The sequence below is a fragment of the Herpailurus yagouaroundi genome, unplaced genomic scaffold, assembly GCF_014898765.1.
Source record: "Herpailurus yagouaroundi ecotype Mexico unplaced genomic scaffold, PumYag 141, whole genome shotgun sequence".
Lineage (NCBI taxonomy): Eukaryota > Metazoa > Chordata > Mammalia > Carnivora > Felidae > Herpailurus > Herpailurus yagouaroundi.
In genome coordinates, this window is record NW_024412396.1 from 26,639,335 (window position 1) to 26,664,275 (window position 24,941).

Below are 24,941 nucleotides of genomic sequence, written 5' to 3' on the forward strand. Positions count from 1 at the left end.
CCTGCCCCGTGGCTCCTGGCCTTCGAGCCAGGGGAGATTTACCCGAGACCAGGTGGTCGGGACGCGCGGTGCAGTCGCAGGTCTGCGGAGAGTGGGGTGGTGGCGGAGTTCGGTAACCGCCAGAGAACGGAGCCTACGGCAGCGGCAGCGGCAGCGCGTGGTCGTTGCCATAGTGACACTACCAGCACCCGGGAGGAGGGGCAGAAATTGGAGTGGGATGGTGGAAATGCCGCAAATAGTCTCTTAGTTTCTTCAAATCAGTCAGTTACTCTACATACTGCATTTTTAGATTCCTGTGCCATGGTGCAATTGCTTATGCAGAATAACTGTCATAATAATTGTTGTAATTTCCAGTATTTATGTAAGTTATTGTTCACAACACTTCAAGGTAGACCTGATCACCATTTCACAAAGACTATGGGACCTGAGAAGTTACCTGACCAAGGTCACTTAGCTAGTATACTGGCAAGCTGTAATTCAGTTTAAGCTTATCTACATTTTTTTAAGTTTATTTATTTATTTTGAGAGATAGAGCAAGTGGGGGAAGTGCAGAAAGGGAGGGAGAGAATCCCAAGCAGGCTCTGTGCTGTCATCGTGGACCCCACTGGGGGGCTGGAACCCATCAACCCTGAGATCATGATCTGAGCCGAAACCAAGAGTCCCACTATAACAGACTGAGCCACCCAGGTACCCTTAAGCTTATCTACATTTTTTTTTTTTTTTTACTTTACACCAACATTTCAGATTTCTGGATATGTCACCAGTTTGCCCTATAAACAACTCACATTTGGGACAAGAGATATGTGCAGGCTATTCGTATATGACCAATGAGCAATAAACATGCAGGACAGCTTAAGTTGATTGATTGATTGATTGATTGTAATCTCTACACACCCAGGGTGGGGCTGGAACTCACAACCCCAAGATCAAGAGTCACCTGCTCCTCCAGCTGAGCCAGCCAGGTGCCCCAGGACCTTAATAACAAAAATGCAACTGTAAGATCCCATATATCACTGATCAAAATGGCAAAGGAAGTTTTTGCAATTACTGTGTTTCCTTGGGGTGGTATAGAATTTAATAAAACCTTTCTAGAGAGTAGTTTGGTAGCTATATCAAAAGCCTTGAGAAGATACATACTCTTTTCATGTAGCAATTTCAAATCTAAGAGTGTGGTCAAGGCAACATTACCCATAATTGTCGAGGTTTGGGAAGAATCTAAGAATTCCAACAATGAGACTGGGTGAGCAGATTTAGCTACTACCATACAATGGGATTCTGTGCAGTCATTCACAGTGATGTTTTAGAAGAATATTTACTAAGGTAGTTATTAATTGGTAGTTATTAAATCCAGTGATTGTTAGTTTCTGTTCTCATTTTTTTGAAACTGTCCTCAGCATTTAACACAGTTAATGTTGGCATTACCTCAGTGGCAACACACTTTCAAAGTCTCTCTCCTACCTTGTGAGACACTTGACTCTGTATCATGTTTTGTAAATGTTTGCCTCTGTTCCGCTTTGCAGTAGAAATGCCTCTGGGCTGGAACCCTGTCTCTTCTCCATTTACATTCTCTCCTTCACAAATACATTTACACTCACAAATACCAGGCTTATATATCAGGTTCTAAACACCGGACTCCTATATCCGGTTATCTATATGAGGTCTCAATGTGAATGATTTAATGCTTAAGTCCCTCAGGTTTGAAATGACCAAAAATCTAACTCCTTTCCCAGCCTCTGCCCCCATCTTACAATCTCTTGGCAGCATTCAAAAACAGTGGACTGCCCCCTCCTTGAAACCTACTTTACTCTTGAAGAACTTCATGCTCTCCCATTTTCCTCCTCTGCTTGTTCTCTCCTGCCCGGTCTCTAACTGTAGGAGTCACCCAAAGTTTGTTCATCAGCCCTGTTATCTAATTGAATTTTTAGGGGACGCCTGGATGGCTCAGTCAGTTAAGTGTCCGACCCTTGGTCTCGGCTCAGGTCATCGTCTCCCAGTTCATGAGATCGATCTCCATGTCAGGCTCTGCACTGACAGCATGGAACCTGCTTGGGATTCTCTCTGCCTCTCCCTGGCTCATGATCTCCCCGCCCCCCCTCAAAAATAAATAAACATTAAAAAAAAATTGTATTTCTTTCCAGATGATTTTTTTTTTTTTTTTTTTTTTTTTTTTTTGAGAGAAAGAGGGCCAGAGAGCAGCAGAGAGAGAATCCCAATCAGGCTCTGCACTGTCAGCATGGATCCCGATGCAGGGCTCATACTCATGAACTGTGAGGTCATGACCTGAACTGAAACCAGGAGTTGGTCACTTAACTGACCGCCATCCAAGTGTCCCTCTTCACAGATGATCTTAATCAAGGCCACAGCTTTAAATGCCATGTAAGTTCAGATTCATTTTTTGAACAGATATTTAGTGCACAGTTGCTGCACCTACTGCTTAGATGGCTTAGGCACTGGAACAAAACAAAATCATTGTGCTCCAAGGATGTGAAGCAACTGACACTCTAGTATGCTGGAAGTATCTTTTGGATTAATCACTTTGGAAAATTTCTGTTGACTGTAATGTATATCTCATGACTAGGAAGTTCTACTTCCATGTATATATCCAACAGAAACATATCTCTATCAAAAGACATACACTAGAATGTGCATATTTATAATAGCAATATTCATAATAGACAAACAGTAGAAACTACCCAAATTCTCATCAGTACTAGAATGGACAAATAAAATGTGTATATCCACACAATGGACATGAATGAATAATGTGGATAAATGTTATTAACAAGGTTGTGTGAAAGAACCAGATGCAAAATAATACATATCATATGATCCCGTTGTACAATAGGCAGAGCTTGGCAAGATAAATCTTCCTGTTAGAAATCAAGCTAGTGATTGTCCTTTTGGGAGGAGTAGGGTGTTGGCCTGATATCCACTAAAGCAAGTGAGACAGCTCTGACAACATGCCAACTCCTGACTGGCACATGATTGAAACAATAGTATCATGCAACAATACTTAACACCTTAGAATTCTCTATTCTGCTGTGACCTTTTTATTTTAACCCACTGATGAGCTCAACCTTCAATTTAAAACACAGCTCTAGATAGATGATCCTGTATAACTTCTGAAGTGTGGAGTAAAAATTACTGTTTAGTAAGGGAGTAGAAGGGAAACAATACACGATGGAGTGAACTTGTCTCTGACCTTTACCAGCTGTGTGACCTTGGCAACTTATTTAATCTCCCTGTTCCTGTCTGTTCACTTACAAATTAAAGGTAATAGTGACCTTACGGAGCCTAAATAGCACAGTAAGCACTTAGCTTAGTGTCTAGCATGGTAAACATTTAACAATGTATTAAAGAATTAGAGTGGCAGTTTCCTACCCCTTTCCAAGCCCGACCACCTTTTTTATTCAGGCTTGTCTAAAAATAAAGCCCAAAGTATAAGAACAATAAAGCTTTACTGGTTGAATATGGTAGGAGGGGGCCTACGCTCCATGGAAAACACACGAATGTGCACAGGGTCAGAACTGAAACATTCCATTTTAATTTTACCCTGCCTGTGGCCCCCTCACTCTACAAAAGCACAGCAGATTCCACAATAGATTTTAGTGATTGAATGATTGGGACCCAACTCATCTTACTTAATAGGTGTATTTTATAGAACACAAGATTACAATTTCTGTGCTTGTAAGGCAGAGAAAGCAATTCACGGGCATAAGCCAGTCTGTAATCATGTCGTCTTTGGTGCAAACTTTGGTGATTTCAATTAGTCACCAGTGCTTGAACACTCGGGATGCTTTTCCTGACAGTACGGATTTCTCCAAAATGGCAGACTGGTCTAGGCTTCCCGTGTGGCCATGACTGGCTGATGGCAGAACAACAGCAGGTGCCGTCCTTAGGTGGGCCTGCGCGCTCCAGTCTGCACTTCCTGTGGTTTCCCCACTCACGACCAAGTGTTCGCTTTTCTCAAAGAAGAGAAATCTTACCCACTCCCGTCTTGTGAACTACCTGGCCCCTGCTTGAAGGCACACCTTCCTATGACAGGGCCTTATACCCAGATTTCTGCAGTGAGGTGGGCCATGCTCCAGCTGAGTAAGCACCAAGTCGGGGAGCACAACACCCCTCTGATTTGCCCCAAAGCAGCCCAGGATGCCCTGAGTGCTCCTCCTCTACTGCTCCATCTTTCAGACTTCTGCTTTATGTTTCTGGACAACACTGATTCCCACCTGGTCCTAGTTACTATCTTATTCTTTGTTGCCTGGTTTTGGCAACTTCTCTGCTCATAGTTAACTACCCTGCTTCATTTCACTTCACCTTGCTAACTCCTAAATGCACCTTGTCTTTCTAGCCGTTAAATGTAAAAATCTCAAAAAGTCCATTTTATAGAAACAATTATTTGTTAAATGAAGGAGTTAATGAATGAGGGAACACGTTGTATCAATTTCCATTTATAATTTTCGACCCATCATCTTTCATAGGTAGCTCTCGTTCTCGTAACTGGACCAACAACCTTACAGTGTTTATTTCGCTACCACTTTTAAGGCCCAAATTGTATATTTTCCAAGCAATATATATATAGCATTTGACCTTATACCTTGATTTCTTCTTTAACTTTTTCTAGGTTATTCTTTTTTTTTTTTTTAATGTTTATTTTTTGAGAAATAGAGTGTGGGCAGGGGAGGGGCAGAGAGGGAGTCAGGGGATCTGCAGAGAGCTCTGTGTTGACAGCAAGGAGCCCGATGCTGGGCTGGAACTCAAGGGCCATGAGATCATGACCTCAGCCGAAGTTGGACAGTTAACTGACTGAGCCACCTAGGCACCCCTCTCTAGGTTATTCTTGAAATTAAAGCTAAAATCTTGCTCTTCTAACATCAGGCCTCTACTAATGCTCTCCCCAAATTTTCCATCTTCAAACCACTTCTTAAGTTGCCACTTCACTCTTAACTACTAATTCACTTATCACTATGTTCAGATTAAATTTCCTTGAGGAATTTTCCTTTCAGTATGTCATTTTTATTTTTTATCAGTCTCTATTCTCCCAAAAGCTAATTTTCTTTCAAAGAAATGTCTTCCATTCCAGGCTCTTTGTAATATCAAGATACTCTTACATTTGAGAAATTCTTTGTGCCTCTAACAACTTCCTGTCATTCAGATTCATTTCTAGGCTATTATTGCAATGCCATAAACTAAAAGGTAAGTGAGGGGATGGTATTAAAATAAACACTGTGTCTTCTAAATGTAAAATCTAGGGGGACTATGTGTTTTTAAATTTCCAGTGCCAGAAGATAATTATGAAATTATCATAGTAATATCCTGACACAAAGGTTTTCACTATTAGAATAAATTCTGTGACTTGAAATTTAAACAGTTTGAAAATTGCTGAATATACCATTAGGACTCTTATGGTGATAAAAACCTAAGTTAGACTAAAACAAGGGTTCAGAAAATTTTTAATATTTGTACTTTTCTTAAAATGAATATTGGTATATGGCTAGACAATAAATAATTAAACCTTAAAAAAATTTTTTTTTAATGTTTATTTTTGAGAGAGGGAGACACAGAATCTGAAGCAGGCTCCAAGCTTTCAGCACAGAGCCCAAAGCGGGGCCTGAACTCAGGAACTGCGAGATCATGACCTGAGCCGAAGTCAGACGCTCAACCACCTGGGCCACCCCGGTGCCCCAAAACTTCAGTTTTTAACCATAAATGTATAATCAGATTATATCTTCATACATACTTTCACATGTTTCTTAAGACTATGCAGAAAATATTTTTGCTATAAAACCTTGGAAAGTGTACCATGTTTATTATAACTTAATAACAAAATTCCATAAAATACAAATTTAAGAACATTCTAAGTTTATCATAATTTTATTGTAACTTATCAAAATTACATAGATACAAAATTAAGCAGAAACTGATGAATTTTCTGTCTTTAGATGGTCTTAGAATCTCAGAAACCTTGAAGTTTGCTGAAAATAGAAATTCATAAAATTAAATAGTTTGGAAACCTAATTTATTATACATTTCTTAATATTTAATTGTAGTTCATTTTATTTTATTTTTTTAAATTTTTTTCAACGTTTTTATTTATTTATGGGACAGACAGAGACAGAGCATGAACGGGGGAGGGGCAGAGAGAGAGGGAGACACAGAATCGGAAACAGGCTCCAGGCTTCGAGCCATCAGCCCAGAGCCTGACGCGGGGCTCGAACTCACGGACCGTGAGATCGTGACCTGGACCGACTGCGCCACCCAGGCGCCCCAGTAGTTCATTTTAAAAATAGGTCATTACATGAACATTGTTCCAAATTTAGAAGGGGACACAGTGAAAAATCAGTCAGTCTCACACTCCGTCTCTGCTCCCAGAAGCAATTATTTGTCCTTATAAAGATAATGTAATTATATGTAAGCATGTATTGTGAGGGTATATGCTTTAAAAACACTTAAGTGGTAGAATACAATAAGCACTATTCTACACCTTTTTTCAATTAGTAACAAGTATATTTATAATTTTTAACCTAATCCCTTCCTTTAAGGCTTTGGAATTTAAATTCAAAAAGTTCTGAAGAAGCACGCACATTTAAATGGATACACGTTTACACTGTTTTGCTATTACAAAACCTACAGTAAAGTGCCAGTACCTACTTTTATTTTATTTTTTTAATATTTATTTTTTTTATTTTTTTTTAAACATTTATTTATTTTTGAGACAGAGAGAGACAGAGCATGAGCAGGGGAGGGTCAGGGGGAGAGGGAGACACAGAATCCGAAACAGGCTCCAGGCTCTGAGCTGTCAGCCCAGAGCCTGATGCGGGGCTCGAACTCATGGACCTCAAGATCATGACCTGAGCCGAAGTCGGACGCCCAACCGACTGAGCCACCCAGGCACCCCTTAATGTTTATTTTTGAGAGAGAGAGACAGCATGAGCAGGGGAGGGGAGGAGAGAGAGGGAGACACAGAATCTGAAGCAGCCTCCAGGCTCAGAGCCTGATATGAGGCTCGAACTCACGAACAGTGAGATCATGACCTGAGCTAAATTCGGACGCTTAACTGACTGAGCCACCCAGGCACCACACCAGTACCTACTTTTAAACATAAACCTAAGTATACCTGGAGGATAAATTCCTAAAAATGGAATCGCTGGTATATATAGTCTAGGTGTTAAGAAATCCTGTCAAATTCCCTTCCATAAAAGTTTTTACCACTTTTTATTCTGGCCAACTATGTGTGAAAATGGGTATTTATTTCTCCACTACATCACCAATACTGTGTTTTAAAATAAACAACTGTATTTGAGAGTACATATGGAAACAGGGTTAACCTTATCTACTTTGACTACAGTTTCTGTGATTAAGTCTACAGTATGATTTCACAAATAATCTACTAAACGATTTCTTCTAAGGAGAAACTAAATAGCAGGAAGACCAAATTATTCCACTGTATCTTCAAATTGTCTTCTGTTCTCTTGAAAATAAATGTACATCAACCCGTTTGAGCCAGCACTGAAAAGATTCCTTCAATTATTACTACTAAATTGTAGTTTGGAAATCATGTCAAAACTTTTCAGCAGCTGAGTCCATAGAAGATAAAGGAGCCAACTATTTCAACTCAACCAACAGTGAGCGTTAACTGCAAGTCAAAGGCTATGCTAGAAGCTTTTAAGGAAGACGGGTACACACATGACTTCTAACACAATAATGTCAGGAACTGTCAAAGAGTTCTGCAAAAAGTGCTTAGAACGCAAACAATTCTGCATGTCAATCGGGCAACGTTACCAGAAACAGCTGAAGTCTTTGCCATCATAATTAATACATCAGTTCATTTCCTGTTGTGATTTACTTACCTGTATCCTGACTCATTTTTTAAGAAAAGAGTATAAAATGGCTTGCAGAGATGTCATAAAAAGATAAATGAGGAAATTCAAGGGCAAAATACAGGGGAGAGAAGATGAAGCCAGAGCTGCACCCAAAATTTATGCTAGTAATTCCTCTGCTGCTATCAAAGTGGGCTACACATCTGGGTTGTACTTCCTAGCAGCTAAAGCAAAGAGAGCTTCTCAGAAGATTCACAGTCTCCCCTAAGATAAACAGTTGCTTGGGACAGACACAGAATTCTCTTGCCCTGAGACCTACTGAAAGTTCCCGGTACTGGTTTTCACAGCAGAGTAAGTTTCATATCAAATCGCAGTTCAGTAAAAGTCATCCTGAAGGTGGACAAAATATGCTCCTGGCAGACACCCCTCAGAGGTGACTTAATCCTGGGATCACAAAATCAGATGCCCTCAGGGGCACCCAGGTGTGACAATAGGGAGCCAGGAGACTGGAGACAGGTGCTTCCTCTAATTAAGGGCATTCCCAATCAGGGGGGGGGGGGGGGCAGTTTAGGATTCAGTGCGGGCTAGGTAGAGTCAAACATTTGTTGGGCTTATAGAATAGACTAAAATATCTGCGACCTTAACGAGTATCTGTCTGGTTGTATTTATTCCACAAATTAAGCAGTGTCTGGAATGCCGTAAGAGTCAAATATGTGTCAAGTGAGTGAATCCGAGAATAAAATTTACAGTATCTCAAAGAGAATGGACTTAAATCCTCCATGAGTTATTGAGCAGCAAGAACAATGTGCTTTTTTTTTCAAGAAATATGTAAGAAACTTAATCACGGTTTCAGGGTTAGGAAGCATATGTATTTTTCCTTTCCAATTTTATACTTTTAAACATCGAAATTTTTATAATGTACTCATGTTTGTTTTTATTTGAGTAAATATGTTAATTGCCCCCCAAAAATGAAAGACAACTGGGCTGTGTGTTCAAGATTATATGCTCTGACAAGAACCCAGAAGGCAGTTACTTGCTCACTTGTTCTTATCTGAATGTGGGAGCATTTTCAAAATATGATTAACTGAGAAATCGCATGTTAGGATGCCCGAATCCAAGAGAAATAGGGTCAATAATGGATATTCTTGGGCCCTAAACTAGAGACATTTGATAGGTCTGGAGCAGAATCCTGGAACTTAACAGGACTAAATTCCAGCTTAATCCTGGATTAAGTTCCCGCCTCCAGCAGGGAACACAAAAGCAGTTCCCCACTGCCACAAATTATGCAGCCGGGCTTCCCACATTCAGGGACATCGCAGGGGTTGGCACACCCGGAGTGCAATGGATAAGCCTTGCCCTGGGAAAACCACTTTCATGACCATGGTATCTCCTGGGCCAGGGTAAGAAACTTTTTTGTTTTGTTTTTAAGTGTTAATTTATTTTGGGAGACAGAGAATCCCAATCAGGCTCTGCGATGTCAGCACAGAGCCCAATGCAGGGCTCAAACCCCCGAACCCTCAGATCATGACCTGAGCTGAAATCAAGAATTGGTCACTTAAACCAACTGGGCCACCTATGCTCCACACCCCAGAAACATAACATTTTTAACAAGGATTCCAGAAGATTTGGATGAGAGTGGTCTATAGATCACCCTTTGAAAACCACTGCCCTCCCAGGTCATTATTCTTTTTTCCCAAGACAGCCTCCCAACCCCAACCCCTCACCATCACCACACACACATCCAGTCCCTGCCCACCCCCCCCACACACACTTGTTTGCTGCCAATTTAAGGCAGATTACCTAGGTTTTGAGAATCAACCATGTGGAGGGTGGGACTGACCTCTCTGAATAATGATGTCATCAGAAGTCAGCCTATAAAAGAACTAACCCAGCTCCAGAGCTGTTCTGAGATATTCCTCAGAAAACAGTTCTTAATCTGTTTTATCACAAATGTGCCATCAAGTACATACAATTCTATGTCCCACAGCATGACCAGAAATTCAGCCTAGAACGTTCCAAAAGACAATTACAGATATTTTTAAAAACCTCAGCACACCTACAGGACTTGTGATTTTCAGCAATACACTACTAAAAGACACCTCCTTCTTGCTGTTTCTGGGGGTACACTTACCTGTCTTCTACTATCTTACTGGATGGATAAAAAACTTTGAATGAAAATCCACTTCTTGGAAAAGATCCCTTTGGGAGAAAAAAATGCCTGTAAGTGAACACTCAACTGTCCTAAAAAGAATTCCTACTTTTAAAATCAAACTCCTTGCTCATGACTTAAAAAGAAAGTTGTAAGATGTGACTATAAAGTAATAAGGCAGATGTTCCCCCCCATCTTTGCTGAGAGAAGATATTACTATAAAATGGCTCCACCTGAAGCAAAAGTCTTTCAAGTTGGCTAGACTGTCGTCTACTAACATGTATCTGGAAATGCTTAGGGTGGCTCTACCTAGCCTAAGAAATGCTGTACTGTGCAATGCTACATACACCTATAAGACACGTAAACATCATGTTGAAGAAAGTTTTCCTGCCCCTCTCTCCCTCCAGTGAAAAATCTAGGTTGATGCCCCTCTCAGGTGCCCCCAAAGCAACTGAGCAGTAATCCCACAATGCGTCCAGTACTAAACTCTAGGGCAGAGATGGTCTTTTTGTTTCAGTCTCCGTGTGCCTGCCACCAACTCAGTGTCTGGCCCGTTGCAGGCATCCGTTAGTGGAAGTGTCAAGAAGGGATGGAGCAATGTCAAAGGCAAGTTTGGGGCTTGCCCAAAAGGTATAAATAAGGTAAAAAAGGACAGAGTGATGGTGTAGAGAGGGCTGTTTACTGGCCTACTGGATGAGAAAGTGGAAAAATTCAGAAATAAGGTGTTATCAAATAAAGCATTAACTATGAGAACACCCAAAGAGTAAAATTTAAATAAGAAATAGCCTCATTGTGAAAGAATATTGGAAAAGTGAATAAAGGTTCTAAAAAAATCAGGCCACAAATTTCAAACAATGAAACCAAATTGTTGACTGTGCCCCTCCTCAGAGCAGTTCTCAACCACAGAAAATTGTGTCCCCCAAGGGGACATTTGGCAAATATCCTGAGGCATTTCCCACTGTTAATAACTGGGGGCTGCTACTGGCATCTAGTGGGGAGAGGTCAAGGATGCTGCTAAGTACCCTTCTGACGCACAGGACAGTGCTCCCCAAGAAAAAATTCTTTGGTTCAAAATGTCAACAGTTGCATGGTTAAGAAACCCTGTCTTAGAGGAAGCTGGACAAAATAAATGAGTGTTTGAGGAAAGCAGCAAGCAATAGTAAGTCATGATGTTTCTAGAAATGGCCTAGACAAAACAAAAAAGTATTAAAATAGGTCTAACATTCATAAGAATCAATGAAGAATACAAAATAAAAATCACTACTGAAGATAGTTTGTATCACATCAACGATGTTTATGCAATAATTCCCCAAATACGAAAAGGCAATTCTACTTCTGTAGAAATTGTGTCCAAGTAAGAATTCCCACATTCATCCAGCTTAGGTTTCTGGGACTTGCACAAATTTCCAAAAGTCAAAATCATCCACAAAGGACATTAAAATATTTAAAGAGAATGAGATACAGGCTCTGAAAGCAATTCCCAGAAAGGAATCCTAAGGTAAGTTACCTTGAAGGGGAAAAATACTCATTTGGATTTATAAGCTTTGGTGTATTCTTTTTTTTAAGTTACATTACTTTACAGTCACATGCTATCCTGAAAGTTGAAGAACTTTCTGTGTGTACCACATTAATTAAATGTTTCCCTAATAGCATATTTTTACTAACAGTGATTTTACTAAATTTTTTAATTTAAAGAAATAACACTCCAATCTTGATGAACTATGCCCATATAAGGTTGATGACATTCTTACCGGGTTCATACAGAGGCATTCTGTATTGGTCACAGTGAAAGGATCGTATTTGTCTGCAATGACCAGGAGATCAGGCACAGGGTACACTCTCAGAGCATAGTCATATGCCCAGTACACTGGGCAGACATAGAGGGGGAGAGGGGTCAGGTGTCCTTGGGATAAGATCGTCTTTACAAACTACAAAAGAATGATATAAAACAAACTTCAGCTCATTTGTAAAAGTTAAAATTGCTAACAAATAACTTTACATTAAATGCCAATTACCAGAAGGACTTAGAAAATTTGAGAAACAATTAGGAGAAGTTTAAATCACAGAACTTTGAGAAACACTGATATGAAATGAAATAAGCTATCCTGTATTTTAGGAAAAAATCTGTAAGTTTTCATTTAACACCACTTATCATAAAAGCTACTCCCCCAAAGTAGTCACACTGGAACAGTTGTACTTTTAACTGTATAATAAACTCAGTTATTAATTATGTTCATCTAAAAATAATTCCACAGCTTGAGTAATGCCAAGAATAGATACGTAGCCTACATAAACTTTAAATATTATAAAATAAATACTAAAAATGCTCTGTAAGATGTACCTCCACATTTCCAAAATGGTATATGGGGATCCATGTACCACTTCAGGGAACCCTGAAGCTACAAGATAAACATTACATACCCTCCCGATATGGACAGATCATATAAAATAATGAACATGATGAGGTAAACATTAAAAAAAATATTTTTTTTAATGTTTATTTTATTTTTAAGAGACAGAGAAGGAGTGGGGCAGGGTCAGAGAGAGGAGACACAGGCTCCAGGCTCCAAGCTGTCAGCACAGAGCCCGACGTGGGGCTTGAACTCATGAACCGTGAGATCACGGGCTGAGCCGAAGTCGGACGCTTAACCAACTGAGACACCCAGGTGCCCCGAGGTAAATACTTTTTAAAACAAATACATATATATTTTGAAGTACAACGTAAGATTGATGAGTTTTAAGGCAAAACAGGAAGACTCAAAGAAATTTCTGGTTCATTCTAGGCTTCCCTCTGCCCATTAGGGGATACTTCAGTGACAAAGTTGAGAAACACTGACTTAGTAACAAAAACTAACTTACTGGCAAAGTAGTTTAAACCATAAACATAAAAGGTCAAATTATTAAGTGACTTAACAGTATTTTATATAATGCAACACTTATGATAGCTTAATAAAGAAGACTCTTAACTTACATGATTAGGAATATCCAAATTGCTACTAGGGAAGCGGACACAGTTTCTGCACATTTTATTCACTAAGTCCTCACGGAAGACAATAATTTCTTGTGTACAGTACTGAATTCTGAAATGAAAGCAGTAGTTGAATTTGACTTCCTCAGCAAAAAAAAAAAAAGGAGATAGTTTAAAAGGCAAAATGTTTTATGATACAAAGCTATTCCCACTGCCCATCGTTTACCACAGCAAAAATTCAGCTGGACTCTATCCTTCCATTCATTCAACAGTAATTTACTGAGCTCTCCGTATGTGTCCAGCACTATCGTAGGGATGAGTGAACAAAACAAAAAGATCCCAGCCCTGATGCAGTTTATATTCTAATGGAGGGAGGGCAGTCAGAAAAAATATCAATAAACATGATAATTATATGGGATGTTGGGAGATGACTAAGTGTATGGGAAAAAGAAAAACAGGCTATCAGGGATCATTTGTGAGGTAAGAAGGGCTAGATGGCTGGAGGATTAAACAGGATGATGAAAATAGGTAGGGCTGATAACGGAGTCTGATTTGAGCACAGACGTGAAGGAGGTGAGAGAGTCAAGCAGATATGCAGAGGAAGAACACTGCAGGCAAAGGAGGAACACAGGACAGGCAGAGGGAGCGGCTACAGCAGAGGCCCCGAGACAGAGCATGGCTGGCATGTCTGAGGAACAGCAAGGAGGCTGTGGTGACTGGAATAAATGAGGAAGAGAGGAGCAGGAATAGGAGGCCAGATCATGCTGGGCCCTGACTACCACGGCAAGGATATGGGCTGTTACTGAATGGCAAGAGGAGCGCCCAAATTTCAGGATCAGTAAGGCGGAGGTGACATGCTTATGTGTCAGAGGATCACTCTAACACAGCGTTAAGAACAGACTACCGAGGGGCAGGGGTAGACGCTCGAGACCAACGAGGAGGCTATTACAGTAATCCAGGCTAGAGCAGATGGAAGAAGGTCACAGAGGCGGTGACAGGTGGCCAGATTCTGCATATATTTTGGTCTTCCTTCACATTTTTGAAGGACTGCCTGAAACACTACATGTGAGAGAAACCCAAAAAGTTTTGGCCTGAGTGACTGGAAGGACTAAGGTGCCATGAACTCTAATGAGGAAGGGTACAGAACAGGTTGGGAGCTGACGGGTGGGAAGTAGATGAGAAGCTCAGTGTGAGATTGTCTGCTAGACATACACGGGGGATGATGAGCAGGCATCTGGATGCATAAGTCTGGAGTTTGGGAGAAAGGTTAAATGTGGGAGTTGTCAATACACAGATGGCACTGAGAGCTTTGGGAGTAGCTAAGGTCACCAAAGGAGTGAATGCAGGCAGAAAAGAGAGAACCAAGGACTGTAACCTCTGACTATAGTAAGTGGCATGTACAGTAACACATAATCTGTTTCCCTCTTCCATTGTAGCTTTTCTTAAAGGATGTGTAATGAGAATATCGATTTTTAAATCTCCATCTGTTTTTCAGCTTCTAAATTCATTATCAGTGAATTCAATAGTGATAAAATATTTTTAATTTTATTTTTTTAAGTTTATTTATTTATTTTGAGAGAGAAAGCATGAGTCAGGGAGGGGCAGAGAGAGAAAAGCAGAGAGAATCCCGAGCAGGCTTGTCCCTGACAGCAGAGAGCCCGATGTGGGGCTCGAACCCACAAACCGTGAGATCATGACCTAAGCCAAAGTCAGAAGCTCAACTGACTGAGCCACCCACGTGCCCAGTGATAAAATATTTCTAAAGTTTTGAGAAACCTAAAATAAAGAGAAATTTTCGCTTTATATTTACCTCATAGTAGTCAAAGTTCGGAGACAAAGTTTAAGAAGCAAGTTAGTTTTGAAATGAAACGAAAAAAAGCATAACACAAAATGGTAATATTTACCTGCAAGGATTGGTAGTAAAAATTGAAAATGGTACTCTTTGTCTGAATTCATCAGTGATGCTTTCAGCAAGTGGTGGCCTATAGAAACAATTTATGTGGTGTAGGATATATTTTTAAATTTGACAAAATATTTTTAACTGTTAGAAAAATCTAAACACAACTTACCTTGGTAAGATGGAACCAAATCCAGGATCCTCTGGACCAGGAACAAACACAAAACGACTACTGTAGCAAAATTCAATATAATTCATTAAAAAAAAAAATTATTGCAACACTATCCAGTAGTCTAAAGACGAGTTACTGCCTTGAATTAAATAATAATTTTTAATATTTTTTTAAATTTCAATGCATTTTAATAAATGAACTAAGTCTCCAGACTACCACTGTCCAGCAGACCTTTCTGCAGTGATGGAAATGTTTCTGTATGCACTGTCCAGTTATTGACTGCTTGAACTGTGGCTATTGTGAGTGAATTTTTAATTATATTTAACTTTAAATAATTTAATTTTTTTTGAGAGACAGAGTGAGAGAGTGCTAGAGAGAAAGTGGGGGAGGGGTAGAGGGAAAGAGAAACTTAAGTAGGCTCCACCCCAGCGCAGAGCCACAGGGCTCAATCTCGCAGTGGTGAGATCGTGACCTGAGCCGAAATCAAGAGTCTGGACACTTAACTGACTGAGCCACCCAGGAACCTCTAAATAATTTAAATTTAAAGAGACACATGTGGCTAGTGACCATCATATTGAAGAGTACAGCTCTAGATAAAGTACTGTCACCAAGAAATTAAAAATATAGTTGAAAGTATCACTCTTTCCTTTTCAATATTTTTCACTATAAATCTCTAGTACAGTATAACATACATTATCATGATGTGAGGATAATTTTTTCTTAGCATACTAATTTTCTCAAACTTTTGTTCCATTCATTTCTTAATAATCATGGATATAAAATTTAGAATTCACTTTTTGTTTGTCTTTTAAAAAACTTTTAAAAATATAGCAATAGAAATCATTACCTTTGGTGGATATTTGGATATTCACATATTATGTCTGCCAAAGTTTTTAAGGAATCTAAAATTTTAAAGGGACATTAAATTTAATTTGCATTTAATGCACATAAAAGTCAAATTATATTTGCTTAGCTACAACTCTACATCTTTTAAATGAAATTAAAATATTATAGATCATTTCTTATCAATTTCATTTATCTAAATGTAGAAACATTTATTCAATAGACCTTCAATACCTTTCAAAGCCTGAACTTGATTTTTTCCATATGGTGCAGATGAAAAATTACCACACAGAATAAAGCAGGTTGGAGGTGCTGGTGAATAACCTAAAAATAAGAGAATAAAATGAATATCACTTTTCTAGTCTAGAAATCAGATTAAAAACCCTTTAACCATGAGGTTTTTCTTTTGTTTGTTTTGTTTCCTAAGTAAACTTTGGGCCCAACATGGGACTTGAACTAAAAACCCTGAGATCAAGAGTCACATGCTCCACTGACTGAGCCAGCCAGGAGCCCCTAACCATGAGTTTTTAATAACAAAAACTTACTAGTTTAATAATACCTTATTTTAATAACCAGTATTTTTAAACAATAGTAACAGTACTGCCCATTTATTGAACACTTACTATATGCCAGGCCCTGTAATAGCTTGATTCTCACAACATCCCTATAAACTGAGAGAGAGATTAAGTAACCTGCCCAAGGTATCAGGCTGCAATTTAAACCCAGTTCTGAGTGGCTCAATCAGTTGAACATATGATTCTTGGTTTCAGCTCAGATTATGATCTCCAGGTTCATGAGATAGAGCCCTGACTTGGGCTCTGCACTGACAGCGTGGAGCCTGCTTGGGATTCTCTACCCCCCATCCTCAAAATAAATAAATAAATAAATAAACATTAAAAAATAAATAAATAAACCCAGTTCTGTCAGACTCCAAACCCAAGCTCTTATCCATTCTTATGCTATACTTAGGACTAATTCTTAGCTCTCATGAACACACATACGCATGCACAATTATTTTTCAAATGTAAAAATTTAAGTTTTTTAAGATGGGCTCATTTAAAATATCTCACTGCTGAATCAACATTTACAGGAAAATAGACTACTCAAAAAGATACATTTGTAACAATTTAGTTTTAAGACATGAACCCTCGTTCGAGTTTAAAAATTTTTTTTTCAACGTTTATTTATTTTTGGGACAGAGAGAGACAGAGCATGAACAGGGAAGGGGCAGAGAGAGAGGGAGACACAGAATCGGAAACAGGCTCCAGGCTCTGAGCCATCAGCCCAGAGCCCGACGCGGGCTTGAACTCACGGACCGCGAGATCGTGACCTGGCTGAAGTCGGACGCTTAACCGACTGCGCCACCCAGGCGCCCCCCTCGTTCAAGTTTAAAAGGGTAGAAAAGAACAGCACCCACCAGAAAACATGGTGTGAAGTTTTCCCAACACTTCTCCTTGGTCTAACCAAACGTCAGATATAAACACAAACATGGCATCTTTATTCTCTTCTTCTAGTTGTTTTAGTTTTGCAGAAGTCTTCACAGATGTATTAGAAGGCCCTCCAAAAAAATTAATATTTCCATAGTATGCCCTAGGTAATTATGACATAATTATTAGCTTCTATCCCATATTCTGTTGGAGATGTTTTTCTTTCTTTCTTTTTCTTAAAGATTTTAAGTAATCTCTACACCCAGCATGGAGCTCAAACCCACAACCTCGAGATCAAGAGTCAGGTGCTCTACTGACTGAGCCAGCCCCATGTTGGAGATTTTTTTTTTTTTTAATTTTTTTTTCAACGTTTATTTATTTTTGGGGGGGGACAGAGAGAGACAGAGCATGAGCAGGGGAGGGGCAGAGAGAGGGAGACACAGAATCGGAAACAGGCTCCAGGCTCCGAGCCATCAGCCCAGAGCCCGACGCGGGGCTCGAACTCACGGACCGCGAGATCGTGACCTGGCTGAAGTCGGACACTTAACCGACTGCGCCACCCAGGCGCCCCTTGGAGATGTTTTTCTAATAATTTTACAAATTTAGTTTCTTTCTACCTAATGAGGTTATTTTCCCATCAGTGTAAATAGTGCCATGAAAATGTACTACTTGTAGCACTTAAAAAGCAAATAAGTTTATTTAAATGCCCTAAAATAAGAAAAACAGAAGCAGTGAATAAATACTTAATAGGCTGTTTCTGTGTCTTTTAAAACCGACTAAAGCAAACATTAAACTTCCTATGTAATTGAAAGTAGGAGGAATGCACATTTGATTTAAACAATATCTAATAAAAGTGCTCAAAATAAGTACTAACCATTTAACCGAACAATTCCATGTTTAGAAATTTGTTCTAAGGGATTAAGGAGGTCTACAGAGACTAATATACATGGCAGAATTATAAAAATTTGGATGTTACAAAGCAATGTATGTGTCCATTATTAATGTCAAAAAAAAAAAAGGATATAAACATGCATAGTCACACATAAAAAGAAACTCTCTCCTTGGATGGATGGATGGATGGATGGATGGATGATGTGGTTCCTAAGTAAATTATGTACATATATAAACATATCTCAGATTACAATCTTAAATCCTTAATAAACCTCATTTGAGGAGATTTTATTTTCTTTATTTTACAAAAGAGAAAAAAACAAGGTTCAGGAGGGTTAAGTGATTTGCCTGCGGCCCGTCCCAGTTAACAGATCAAGTGCTCAGTTTCAGACCCTGCCTGAGAGCCAGGGCCAGAGCTTCGTGCACTACTCTGCACTGCCCCCTATCGTCTCCACTGCCTGGCAGGCTCTGTATGAGGCTGAAACCGAAGGGTTACTGCTGACGGCCAGCTTCTTTGATTATACCTCTCATTCCAAAGTAGTAGTTTTGAAGCCTGTATGGAAATAAAACGTCAAAAGCGACGGAAATTTTGCTCTAAATATATCCCAAAGAAAACCTACCATGTTGTAAAAAGCCACAAACTGGCACTAAACGCATTCACTTAAAAGTGAGTTGGTTTGATGAGGGCTTGTGTCCTCATTTGCATGAACGGCACTTTCCCCTAGGTTACCTCAACAGGAAGAGAAGTTGCCCTGACAGTAACTTCCAGCCAGCAAACGTGGCCTGTATACCTTGATTTTGTACAGGTATACTAGGACTAGAATCTTAATTCTTACACTTCTTGAAATCACTTTAACCACAGACAGAATCTCAAGATTAGGAGGCAACTTTAATTCCCCCAAAGGTGGCATACTCAAATGTTCACAGGCTTCAGGAAGGGAACACTGAATAAGGAAGCAGCAACCAGCTGAGGCCTCCTAGGTATGAGCTAGGGTGCACTGACATGTCCTGCCTAAAGTGCCATCACTGCAGTAGAGTGATAGCTGGGGGAGAATTCAGGGACCATGTTGCCAGATCTGGTTGTTCAAGACGACTCAGAAATCTAGACTATTATGAGAAATCTCTTAATTTTTAAACAACGGAAACAAAAGATACCTCAAAGGGGAATACCTCAAAGGGGAAAAAAAGAAAGAAAGCTCTTCAGACTACATTCAACCCACAGGCCACCAGCTACAACTTTTACACCATCGTTTAGCCTCTGCTCAAAAACCTGAGTGACAGGGGTGCCTGAGTGGCTCAAGTCAGTTAAGCATCCGACTTCAGCTCAGGCCATGATCTCACAGCTCGTGAGTTTGAGCCCCATATCAGGTTCTGTACTGACAGCTAAGAGCCTGGAGCCCACTTTGGATTCTGTGTCTCCCTCTCTCTCTGCCACTCCCCTGCTCATACTCTGTCCCGCTTTCCTTCACAAATAAATAAACATTAAAAAAAAATTAAAAAAAACAAAAAACAAAACCCCGAGTGACAGGGAACTCTCTCTTCTCAGAGAAGGTCCTTTTGGAATGGCTCTAACATTATGATGCTTTTGCTTACATTAAAGAGCTTTTTCATCTGCCTCTTGTAACCTTTTTTTTTTTATGTTTATTTATTTTTGAGAGAGACAGAGAGACAGAGTATGAGCGGGGGAGGGGCAGAGAGAGAGGGAGGCACAGAATCTGAAGCAGGCTCCAGGCTCTGAGCTGTCAGCAGAACCCAACATGGGGCTCGAACCCACAACTGCGAGACCATAATCTGAGCTGAAATCAGCCACTTAGTTGACTGAACCACCCAGGTGCCCCTGCCTCTTGTAACTTTTAATCATTAGTAGAAAAATAAGGCTTTATATTAACATGAAAATTATATTCTTCTAAGTGTTTTCCTATCTCTTACCTCAGTTGAACTTCTAATCGACCCCATAGATAAGCGAGACAGGAAGACTGGAACATGTGCCCATAAAAGCCAAGGTAGGGAGATACGAATACAACTAACCAGGAATCAACGTGCTAGTTTTCAGATGCACATATAACCCAGTCTTCCAACTCTTTCTATTACTCTTTGCATTCTGACACAAAGCCTGAGTAACCGACAAATGATACACACTCTTAAAACCACTACTGCCAGTATTATGAAATTCCTGTAGGGCTTCAGCCAAACATTTTATACCTAGTAGTACTAGAGGGTTCAGTGGGTGGAAATCCGAAGGCATTGACATGAAACACCTGATCTTCAAACCAGCCTGAAAAAAGATAAGTAACAAGTCACTTTCATTTGTCCAATTCTTCTTGTCTGAAAGGAAGAAAGTTATGGAAGACAAAGCAGTAATGCTAAGTTGCTGTCTCATCTTCTGTCAACTAACTACAGAGGCTGCCAGTCCCACCTAGCTACAGATCCAAAGGTAGTCTCAGTTCTACATTTTTAAAAAGTCATGAAATAGAAACAGACTCAAAAGTAAAACTTTACACTTTTTAATTTCACAATACATGTTAGAGTACGGAGACATGAGGTACAAAGATTAGGAAATGTCTCACTTTATGACCCTAAGTAAAATCTGGTTTGTTTGGGGTTTTTTTCAATTTTATTAAGACATCATTCACATATCCTTACACTTCACCCTTTAAGGTATACAATTAAGTGGTTTTTAGTATATTCGCAAGTTGTATAACCATCACCACTAATTTCAGAATATTTTTATCACCCCAAAAAGAAACCCCAGGCCCATCACCAGTCTGAGTTTTTTAATGTTGTCAAAAGTATGCTCTTATAAACAATGTTCTCCCAAATGATATCATGTTAATACATTTTAACCAATGTAGAGATGGTTTTATCGTAGAACGTTGAGGAGGACAGCAAAAGGTATACTGACTTACCTTCTGCTAAGACAAAGCATGACTCTGTGTATAAACCACTATGGAACTGGTATACAGCAGTTGAGGAAAATAATTCTACTTCTATGCTTGAGGTGGTGATAAAGTCAACATAAATTCTGGGCTCAAAGGACTTCTGACTAATAAATTCAAAGACTTCACATTTGAAACTGTGAGTAGATCATAGCTTAAAACATTTTAGGTTTAAATTTCCCCATTCTTTTTTTTTTTAATTTTTTTTTTCAACGTTTATTTATTTTGGGGACAGAGAGAGACAGAGCATGAACAGGGGAGGGGCATAGAGAGAGGGAGACACAGAATCGGAAACAGGCTCCAGGCTCTGAGCCATCAGCCCAGAGCCTGACGCGGGGCTCGAACTCACGGACCGCGAGATCGTGACCTGGCTGAAGTCAGACGCTTAACCGACTGCGCCACCCAGGCGCCCCTAAATTTCCCCATTCTAAGATGTAGCTTGGTAATAATGTCAGTATAGATCATTCTTAGCATGGTATAAACTTCCTCACTGACTTGTTTGGATTCTCCAAATAAGGGAGAATTACAGTTTCTTTTGTCTCTGGCTAGAATTATGTCTCGATTCCTGCATCATCATCATCATACGTAAGTTACAATAGGAAACCAAATAGGTTAACTTAAGAATGATGTGTAATCAATATCCCCAACTCATATAACATAATTTAAAAAAATATATAAAGGATATAGCTTTACTAATATCCAGTTGTACGGTTCCCGTAGGATCTTCCAGAAAAAATTTTCCCTAAAAAAGTTAAAAGAAATATGTCCACATTTATGTAAAAATGGCTACTCTGACAAAATAATTAAAATACTGACAACTTTGACAACAGAATACAGTAGAGTACAGTAGATTTCTCAGAACTAGCAATTCCTGGCCCACGTGTTTCCATTTGCTAGCCTGGTAGCCTCAGATTAATCACTTGATGGAGACTGAGACTCCTAAGAGGGACATGGAGAATGACCTCTGCAGATCAAGAGATGGCAAGAGGGATGCTTGGTGGTGGCCGTATGGGCCTCACCAGGTGCCTCCACCTAAGAGAGCCAACAGTGTCCTCCTCTGAGGGAGCAGGATGTGGTCTGCAGCCTTGCTTGTTAGAAACTCAGTACTCTCAGAGGTCACTGAGGACTAATTTCAGGCTATGCAAACTGGCGGCCTGTCAAAGACACTCCCTGATGTCTACTCAGGAAACCAAATGCAGATGCAAAGGCTACTTGGTAACTGAGACAGGAGCCTTCAATGAAGAATACATCCCTGTACCCTCTGCAGAAATGCTATGCAGAACTGACATTTCATCAGTCCAAAGGCTGAAAACAGTTGGAGGCTTATTAAGTTTAACTTACCTCTTTTAACTGGGTTATCATTCCAAGAACAATCACATCTCCAATTTTGGTTGTACTGCCCAATAGGGTTTCTACCGTTTTAAGCTTAAAATGAGACAAAATAAATTCTTAAAGGTTGAAAATTTGTCCTTTGAAGAAACTACTCTTTTTATAAATAAGTGAATTTTTAGTGTGCATTTCAGTATTTTCACCTACTTTAGAGTAGAAAATCAGATAAAACTCAGATATAATTTATCCTATAAAAAGCTAAAATACCAACTCAGGCTCTTAGCAATGAAGTCTCATCTCATATTACAGGAGGTCCCGCCTTATCCAGTTTTGCTTTTCATAATTTCAGTTACCCTCTGTCAACCATGGTCTGGAAGCAGATGGTCTTCCTTCTGATGAATCACCAGAAGGTCAATAGTAGTCTAAAGCTATGTCATGTTTACATCATTCACCTCCCATCTCATCATGTAGCCATTTTATCATCTCACATCATCATAAGAAAGGTGAGTATAGTACAGTAAGATATTTTGACAGAGAGACCACATTCACATAACTTTTATTATAGTACATTGTTATAATTGTTTTATTTTATTATTATTGTTGTTAATCTCTCACTGTGCCTAATTTATAAATTAAGCTTTATCACAGGTATGTACATAGAGGAAAAAACATAGTATATACAGGTTTTGGTACTATCTGTGCTTTGAAGCATCCACTGGGGGTCTTGGAACATATCACCCTTGGATAAAGAGGGACTACTGTATTCTGAATAATGATAAGTACATTTACCTTTAAAATATAGAAAAGAATATAAATTTTATTTATTTGGTCAATACATCTTGCAAATTAGTAGGCTATTTAAAAAGTTATACTAGCATTTCAAAAGGTTGTCATTATTATTTATTTACATCCTCAATCTGACCATTATATTTTTATCTTTAAGTTAAAGGTAGTAACAATTGGGGCACCATTTTAAAAAATCCTTTCCGATGCTTTTCTATACACAATCTTACATATATGTTAATACATATACCATTTCTAAACACATACAGTTTTTGTTTTATTTGCAAAGATTAAACCATATTATTACTAATATTATACAACTTAACTTTTTAAATTTAATATCTCTTAGAAATCGTTTTATTTAACTATGCATAGATATACTTCTTTTTTTTTTTTTTAATTTTTTTTTTTCAACGTTTATTTATTTTTGGGACAGAGAGAGACAGAGCATGAACAGGGGAGGGGCAGAGAGAGGGAGACATAGAATCGGAAACAGGCTCCAGGCTCTGAGCCATCAGCCCAGAGCCTGACGCGGGACTCGAACTCACAGACCGCGAGATCGTGACCTGGCTGAAGCAGGACGCTTAACCGACTGCGCCACCCAGGCGCCCCTACTTCATTCTTTTTAATGGATATAGATATGTACAGTACATATACAAAAATTTATGTTACCAAGTTCCTATTAAAGGACACATAAGGTGCTCAGTTTTCTGTTGGTAAAAACAGTGCTTAATGTTTCTTGCACCTCTCTTGGCCTAGTGCATGGGTATAACTGTTGCACATACTTCTACAAATTCCAGAAACAGAATTGCTGAATGAAAGGGTGTATAATGTTTCATTCTTATAGGAATTACCAAGTGAAGCTTCTTTTTGTCTGTAAAATTTTTTTTATTACAAATACTGCCTGTTTACTACTCAAAAATTTTAAAAATATAGAGAAGGAAAAATAAAGTCAGATATAATCACATTAACCCATAACATTTTTTTTAATGTCTATTTATTTTTGAGAGAGAGAGAGACAGAGTGTGAGTGAGGGAGGGGCAGAGAGAAAGGGGGACACAGAATCTGAAGCAGGCTCCAGGCTGTAAGCTATCAGGACAGAGCCCGATGCAGGGCTCAAACTCACGAACTGTGAGATCATGACCTGAGCCAAAGTCAGACACTTAACCAACTGAGCCACCCAGGTCTCCCAAATAATTTAGCTAAGTCTTAAAGTTAGTTTGGGAAAAAGGAGAGGAGAAATAATGCTTCTGGGCTGTGGGCAACTAAGTTGCCACAGGAAACCTAATATATATAAGAAAACATATAGATGGTCTTTGGTAGGGAAATATAAGTAATGTCAATTTCCAAAAGTGAATACAATTTTTTCTCTCATAAAAGTTAAAAGCAGAAACTGTCAAACACTATAAATGTTTTCTCCTATGTTGCTACCATCGAACCTTAATTTGTGCATTGTGTAGTATTATATTTTAGTATCAGACTACTCATCATGACTTCTGATCTGTCATGGCAGAGAATGTAATGAACCTTAAAAGAGGCTGGGCCTCTTCAGAATCCATACGGAACCTCAGAGAACTGGCAGGGCCTAGAAGTAGCAAAGGACTGTCTCCCGGCAGGACTCTGTGTGCTAAGAGAGGAATAAAGCCACAGCCGGGCTGACAGTGACTAGGTGTGTGGCTGGAACAAGTAAACAAAGGGCATAGGAGTACAAAAGTGGAAGGAGCCCATG

At 39.3% G+C, this 24,941-nt stretch overlaps 1 protein-coding gene and 1 non-coding gene across 5 annotated transcripts in view; both read right to left on the reverse strand.

The window, feature by feature from the left end:
• Positions 1-5,848: 5,848 nt before the first annotated feature.
• The window catches only part of POLE2 (DNA polymerase epsilon 2, accessory subunit), a 30,982-nt gene continuing 11,889 nt past the window's right edge, over positions 5,849-24,941 (reverse strand). For 3 of the 4 annotated variants that reach the window (XM_040477069.1, XM_040477066.1, XM_040477068.1), the window contains 13 exons: positions 22,442-22,525; positions 21,786-21,842; positions 21,071-21,119; positions 20,367-20,439; positions 17,264-17,436; positions 16,081-16,170; positions 15,851-15,905; positions 15,004-15,063; positions 14,839-14,916; positions 12,938-13,046; positions 11,718-11,894; positions 9,949-10,016; positions 5,849-5,972 (listed from right to left, as the gene is read on the reverse strand). In XM_040477069.1, the coding sequence (XP_040333003.1) occupies positions 5,954-5,972; positions 9,949-10,016; positions 11,718-11,894; positions 12,938-13,046; positions 14,839-14,916; positions 15,004-15,063; positions 15,851-15,905; positions 16,081-16,170; positions 17,264-17,436; positions 20,367-20,439; positions 21,071-21,119; positions 21,786-21,842; positions 22,442-22,525 (1,092 nt within the window). In that variant the 3' untranslated portion in view covers positions 5,849-5,953. The remainder of the gene's footprint in view (positions 5,973-9,948; positions 10,017-11,717; positions 11,895-12,937; positions 13,047-14,838; positions 14,917-15,003; positions 15,064-15,850; positions 15,906-16,080; positions 16,171-17,263; positions 17,437-20,366; positions 20,440-21,070; positions 21,120-21,785; positions 21,843-22,441; positions 22,526-24,941) is intronic. The other variant, XM_040477067.1, reaches the window with a different exon arrangement.
• On the reverse strand, positions 9,064-9,225 carry LOC121032503 (U1 spliceosomal RNA). Its single transcript, XR_005791326.1, has one exon. It is a non-coding gene; the product is annotated as a U1 spliceosomal RNA (small nuclear RNA).